Source organism: Colobus angolensis, unplaced genomic scaffold (assembly GCF_000951035.1).
Source record: "Colobus angolensis palliatus isolate OR3802 unplaced genomic scaffold, Cang.pa_1.0 Scaffold91, whole genome shotgun sequence".
Classification (NCBI taxonomy): Eukaryota; Metazoa; Chordata; class Mammalia; order Primates; family Cercopithecidae; genus Colobus; species Colobus angolensis.
This window is the reverse complement of record NW_012123043.1, coordinates 4,576,722-4,583,462: the sequence shown is the minus strand read 5'-3', so window position 1 is coordinate 4,583,462 and position 6,741 is coordinate 4,576,722. Positions and strand designations below refer to the sequence as shown.

Genomic DNA, 6,741 nt, shown 5'->3' with positions numbered 1-6,741 from the left:
CCGGGCGACAGAGTGAGACTCCGTCTCAAAAAAAAAAAAAAAAAAAAAAAGTCCACAATAAACAGCAATGCAAAATTTTAAAGACAGAATCAGTGTTAGTATTTCACCTTTTGCCTCAGGTTCCAATGTGCTTGGCAGGGCACTGCTTAGAAGCAGTTCTTCTAAATCACCCATGACAGGAAAGGGCAATTCTGGGTCTGAGAATACGCCATAAAAGGAACTGCCACAACATTTGCAGGTGTTTGGTTGTCTCACGACCCTGACGCCTTGAGTCTGATGTCATTCCATTTCTGCAGCTTAAACCTGAGTCCCTCTTTTGCTGCCCTCAATGGAGATATCCACCCCACTCTCCCAAACAACACAACTGTCCTTCAGAGGCTCAAGGGCAGTTACGTAAGCGCTCCCCCACACATCCCCATACTCATTCCTCTCCCTCTGTAGCCAGCTTTTCATGTTTATTTTTCTTTTCTGAACTCTTAGGAAAGCAAGCAAGTGGAGACCAAGACAGATGCCAAGAATGGAGAGGAAAGGGGCAGAGATGCCAGCAAAAAAGCCCTGGGCCCCGGACGGGACTCAGATCTGGGGAAGGAGCCAAAGAGGGGTGGTTTAAAGAAAAGCTTCTCTAGAGACAGAGATGAAGCTGATGGCAAGAGTGGCGAGAAGCCCAAGGAGGAGAAGATCATCCGGGGCATTGACAAGGGCCGGGTCAGGGCTGCAGTGGATAAGAAGGAGGCAGGGAAAGATGGGAGAGCAGAGGAGAGGGCAGTGGCCACCAAGAGGGAAGAGGAGAAGAAAGGGAGTGACAGGAACACAGGCTTGAGCAGGGAGAAGGATAAAAAGAGAGAGGAGATGAAGGAGGTGGCCAAGAAAGAGGATGATGAGAAGGTAAAAGGGGAGCGTAGGAACACAGACACCAGAAAAGAGGGTGAGAAGATGAAAAGAGCAGGTGGGAACACAGACATGAAAAAGGAGGATGAGAAGGTAAGAAGAGGAACTGGGAACACAGACACCAAAAAGGAGAATGAAAAAGTCAAGAAGGATGAACCCTTACATGAAAAGGAAGCCAAGGAAGACAGCAAGACTAAAACACCCGAGAAACAGATGCCCAGTGGCCCCACCAAGCCCTCTGAAGGACCGGCCAAGGCGGAGGAGGAGGCAGCTCCCAGCATCTTTGATGAGCCTCTGGAGAGAGTGAAGAACAATGACCCTGAGATGACTGAGGTGAATGTCAACAACTCAGACTGCATCACAAATGAGATCTTGGTCCGGTTTACTGAGGCTCTGGAGTTCAACACTGTGGTTAAGGTGTTTGCCTTGGCCAACACGCGAGCCGATGACCACGTGGCCTTTGCCATTGCCATCATGCTCAAGGCCAACAAGACCATCACCAGCCTCAACCTGGACTCCAACCACATCACAGGCAAAGGCATCCTGGCCATCTTCCGGGCCCTCCTCCAGAACAACACACTGACCGAGCTCCGCTTCCACAACCAGCGACACATCTGCGGAGGCAAGACGGAGATGGAGATCGCCAAGCTGCTGAAGGAGAATACTACCCTGCTCAAGCTGGGCTACCATTTTGAGCTGGCCGGGCCCCGAATGACCGTCACCAATCTGCTCAGCCGCAACATGGACAAGCAGAGACAAAAGCGGCTGCAAGAGCAAAGGCAGGCACAGGAAGCCAAAGGAGAGAAGAAGGATCTGCTGGAAGTACCCAAGGCCGGGGCTCTGGCCAAGGGCTCCCCAAAACCTTCACCTCAACCATCTCCAAAGCCCTCTCCAAAGAACTCACCCAAAAAAGGGGGTGCTCCAGCTGCCCCCCCTCCCCCTCCCCCTCCCTTAGCTCCACCCCTTATCATGGAAAACCTGAAGAATTCACTCTCACCAGCTACCCAGAGGAAGATGGGAGACAAAGTCCTCCCTGCCCAGGAGAAGAACTCCCGTGACCAGCTATTGGCCGCCATCCGCTCCAGCAACCTCAAGCAGCTCAAGAAGTTAAGTAGTTGTTGGCGTGAACCAGCAGGGCGGGGCTGGTTAGGGCCTGGAGGAGAGGGCAGGACTGCAAAAGGGAAGGCATGCAGAGGAGCTCATGTCGGCTGCAGATGATATAGATTCCCAGGGCCCATAGGGAACTTCAGGTCATCTCATGCATCCTCCTGCCTGCAGGCAGGTCACACCTGTACATCCCCTAGAGCTGAGACTCTACCCTTCCTTTAAGGAGCTTCCTTTAGCCCCTCACTCCATGCTTCTCTTTCATCCTGCAGTGAAGCCTGTTTCTCCTTAAAATGGAGAAATGGCCTCTACAGAGTAGTTTTGCCTCGGGTCCTTCCTTTAAGTCTTCTCCATTTCCCCAAACAAAAATGATCCATGTTTTACTTAGCCTCCTCTCAGGACAAGCCGAGTCCTACCGGTCAGTCCATCCGAAAGGTCTCTGGGAGACTCGCCTCTCAGGAGAGTCTGCCTTTGCCTAGCCAGTGCTGTGGACACAGGAGCCATCCCTGGACACCCCACTTCTCCAAGCTCTGCCTCCCCTGGAAGTCCGGCCTGGGTGACAAAGTCCAGGATCGTTTGTCCATTTGGCCGGATACCCAACCCCCACAACATCATCTGGGACAAGATATCATGAGATAAAGGACAATCTCCATTGTAATTCCAGCGGTCACTCGATGACATCCAATTTTTACAGACAAGGAAAAATGCTCCCTCAGTGTCAACACCTCATTCACATTCCACAGACATAACATATTGTAGTGTCTCCTGTGTCCTTCCAGTAGGGAGGGAGGTGAGGTGGCCGAGCTCCCTTCTCTAACCTGTCTCTACTTTGCCCCTACAGGTGGAAGTGCCCAAACTGCTTCAGTAGGACCAGGCTACCAGGCACCATCTGCCAATGCCATGACTGCTCAGGCCTCACCTCCCAGGGCTACACGGACCCTGCCCACCCCGTCCCTGGCTGACCTGCTGTGGATGTTCCTATTCTGCCACGGGACAGTCAAGGCCTGGGTCACGCTCAAGGAAGGATGCCTTATCTCTTCTCGCTTTCCTTTTCTTGTCTCTGAGGCTCTCCAAATTTTGCTTTAATACCTGGAGCTCAGGTTTCCGGACAAGAAGAGTCCTTTTAGCACATCGCTGAGAAGATGGCACTGTCCAGGGCCCATGTAGCTGGCAAGCTGCAAAAGACCTGTGATCCAGGAAAGATGTCCCACAGGGACCACATCCACCCCAGCCCCACTGCCCTCTAGGGCCAGGATTCAGGCCTCTGAGGAGCCCACGGGGCAAAGCTGCTGGGCCAGTGGCACTCTGTGTGGGACAACGGCAGAAAGATGGAGAGGCATGGGGGCACAAAGGGGAGTGTGGGGAGGGGCTGAGGATACCCCAAAGTCCAGGCTAATCAGAGGATGTGGCAGGGGCAGTGGCCTGGATGGACAGTGCCTGGTGGGAGTAGACTCCAGACAGGAGGAGTGGGACAGACAGCAGCTGGACTTGAAGGTTTGATGCCAAAGTAGACATTTTCCTCACATCCACCTGCTGCTGTATAAATAGCTGTGTATCTGTTTTTCCATAAGATTTTGATAATATATACAAACCTTTAGCTGTGAATGGCTGTGCCCTACCTGTTGTCCTGAACTGTGAGTCCTGATCCTAACCCTGGGCTCCCTGGAGGACTCTAGAAGCTCAGGTTCCCCGCCACGCTATTTGAGTTGGCCATGAAATAAATTCACATCCTCAGAAAGTGCATCAGGGAGGAAAATCTGAACTCTGAGCAGAGGACTCTCCACTGACTTGGTTGTCCAGGTCTAGAAGGCCAGGCCTCTACTAGGTCTGCTCCTGAACCTGTCCTGCTGCCTGGAGTCAGTAGCCAGAGCTGTTTTCAGGGGTGCTGGGGCAGAGTGGAGCACAGGGCGCTGGGATGGCTATATTAGGCATGTTTAGGGATGCTCATTCCATGACTCTGCCTAACCACAGGCTCAGGGCCAGGTCCTCACAGCAGTCACAGGCCCAGGAAGGCAGCAGGCAGAGAAGTGGAGTGACTATTTGGAGAATAGCACCCATACCTGTGTGCCCTAGGGCTCAGAAGGGCCTCATCTTCCCCAGCCCTCCCCATCTACTCACCAATTCCGCTTCCTGCCCCAACTGCAGGAATGCTGACAATGCTGCCATGCCCACCATCGTGTGTAGATGAAAGGCATCTTTCTGAATTTCATTCTCCTGAAGGTGCTGGCACCCCTTGGCACCGTGGAACTGCCACTTTGGGTCTGTGTCACTTGTAGGTTTCTCTGCCTCCAGGTTGCCTCAACAGCAGGAGGCACAGCAGTTTCACCATCGTTGAGGTGAGGGTGGGATACCCCAGCTAGGAAGCAAGATCACTGTGCTAGGTCTGCCCAAAACCAGAGGGCAGTCTAGTCCTGGGGTAAAGCCCTCAGATCCCAGGGCACACTCTTCCCCATTCCCTCCGCCCACTTGCCTGTCACCCCGGTCACCTAAGCAATCACTGGGCCCAGAGGAGAAGAGACAGACACACACTGGTTCCTGGACCTAAAGGGTATGAGCTGGAGCTAAGGCCAGCTAGAGCTTCCACTGTCAGCCCCCACTGTCAGCCCCACTGCACCCCCCGGGCCTGCTGGGTGCTGGGCACTAGCTAGATGCTTTAGGCTGCTTCAGCTGATCCTTCAGCTCTGTGAGGTGGATTCCAGTATTCTATTTTGCAGATAGAGTTTGGCCCAGAGAGGTTAACTAATATATCCATGATCACACAGCTAATAAAAGGCAGAGCTCAGGCCTTTTTTGTTTGTTGGTTTTGTTTTGAGCCCAGGTCTTCAGGCCATAGAACTGCTTCTCATTAACAGCTCTCCTTCCTTCCCTCACTGAAATAAGGCTGTGACGGTGCTGCAGGAAAGCACTGGACGCTCACCTGAACCCAAACAACCTACCTCCAAATCTTAAGGCTCCAACACCTTAAAAAGCTGTCACCTTAGGAAGCCCTTTCTACCAAACTTCAAACATGATTTAGCCAGAGAGAAAACTACTCCCTACTGTCCCGAGCAAAAGAGAGAAAAACTACTCCCTGCTGTCCCGAGCAACAGGCGAGCTGCCCCTCCTCGGTGCTCCTGCGGGATGCTGTTTCTGCCCTGGATGATGTAATCATTCCTCTGGTGCACTCGAACCTGGTGCGGAAGCGCAGCGCCACCTGGGGGTGGACCGCAACCCAGATTCTCCCGCTGCTCCAGGGACGCCCTGGAGCTGTGCTAGGGACCAGGGGAGGGAGGCAGTTCGAGGGAGGAGGAGGAAAAGATGGGTAGATAGCCTGGTGAGCTTCGGAAAAGGCGCCCAAACTCCGGAGACTGCGTTTCTGCTGGGCCATGCACCCACTGCTGCCCACCTGCCCCACTAGCCCTGGCAGTCACCCATCTATCCAGCTTCCTTTCCTAAAACTTAGGGGGAAAATCCATAAAGGCTCTATCCTTGTCTGGTGCCCGTACTGTACAGGGACAAAAAAACAGGTTCAAAGACAGCAAATGACTTGTCCAAGTTGATGAAACAGGATTTGAACCCAAGTCTCCTACCTTTGGGTTCATCTAGCAACCTGGATGAAGCCACGGTCTGACCTCCACAGTCTCTGCCTGCAGCTCCCACTGTCATATCGTCCACTCTGCCCCCCCACCCTCCATCACTTCCTGGGGAGTCACGTTCCCTAGCTCCTACCCACAAGGAAGGGAGGCTTCACCTCTCAGCTCTCCTGGCCCGCAGGGCCCAGCTGTTGCACCCCAAGCTTCTTGCCTCCTGGCCCTATCCAGATGGGAAAAGTGTCTTTCCCTCCACCTTCCCTGGGCCACCCCAAGGGATGCCAGCACTGGGACCGAGGCCCTGGTGCTGGCTGTGCGTGGGATGGTAGGCACCAGCAGCTGCCAAGGCGCTGGCCTCACTTGTCCTCACAGAAGCTCAACCTGCAGGTGAGCAAGGGGCTCTAGGCCTGGGCACTGTAGCACACATATGACACTCTTTAAGAAACATGAGATCTGGATGTAGGTCACCCATGAGCTTCTGGACCACCAAGTCGGTAGTGCCATGTGCTGCCCCCTACTCTGCACCCTGCATGGCCAGGCTGGGGCCCCGACTTCTGAGTTTGGCCTGACTAGGGCCTGTGTTGCTGTGGTGCTGGGCTAGGCTGCTGGCCTAAGAGTGGCCACTAGAGTGTGGCCCCCCTCAGCACCCTTCCCTCAGCACCTCCCACTCGTCCTGCCTATGCCCCTCCTACCTCTCCCTCCCTCTTTCCTCCAGTCCTCTAGGGCCCTTCCCTTACTTGCCCCTCCCTCCTTTACTCCTTGCCTGAAGTGCCGCCCTTCTGTTCACCTAGGGGGAAGGAGGGAGGCCCTTCTCCCCTCCCCCAAGGTGTCTCTCCTTTCTTGCCAACCTTTCCCCCACTGCCCATTGTATTTCCATGTGTCCCTGCCCTAGCTCCTTCCCTGCACCTGACCCCTCCCATCCCCCTGTGAGATCTGCTTCCCCCTGAGCAGGCCCAGCCTGGCAAGATTCCTGCCCTAAGAATGCACTCCTCTTGCCTTTGTCTAAAAATGCCCCTCTTCACCTATGCCTTCCAGACCGCCTTGCGGGATTCACCATTCCCTCCCAGCCTGGCAGGACTCGACTGATGCCACTGTCAGCCCCACTGCACCCCCCGGGCCTGCTGGGTGCTGGGCACTAGCTAGATGCTTTAGGCTGCTTCAGCTGATCCTTCAGCTCTGT

General features: G+C 54.3%; 2 protein-coding genes across 2 annotated transcripts in view; both read left to right on the top strand.

Moving 5' to 3' along the window:
* The window catches only part of LOC105504334 (leiomodin-1), a 56,121-nt gene extending 51,347 nt beyond the window's left edge, over nt 1–4,774 (top strand). The window contains exons 2-3 of the mRNA XM_011931750.1: nt 481–1,999; nt 2,834–4,774. Coding sequence (XP_011787140.1) covers nt 481–1,999; nt 2,834–3,078 — 1,764 coding nt within the window. The 3' untranslated portion in view covers nt 3,079–4,774. The remainder of the gene's footprint in view (nt 1–480; nt 2,000–2,833) is intronic.
* A 1,018-nt stretch (nt 4,775–5,792) lies between these two features.
* Nucleotides 5,793–6,741, top strand: part of LOC105504405 (leiomodin-1-like) — a 5,773-nt gene continuing 4,824 nt past the window's right edge. Inside the window, exon 1 of the mRNA XM_011931841.1 lies at nt 5,793–5,948. Coding sequence (XP_011787231.1) covers nt 5,793–5,948 — 156 coding nt within the window. The remainder of the gene's footprint in view (nt 5,949–6,741) is intronic.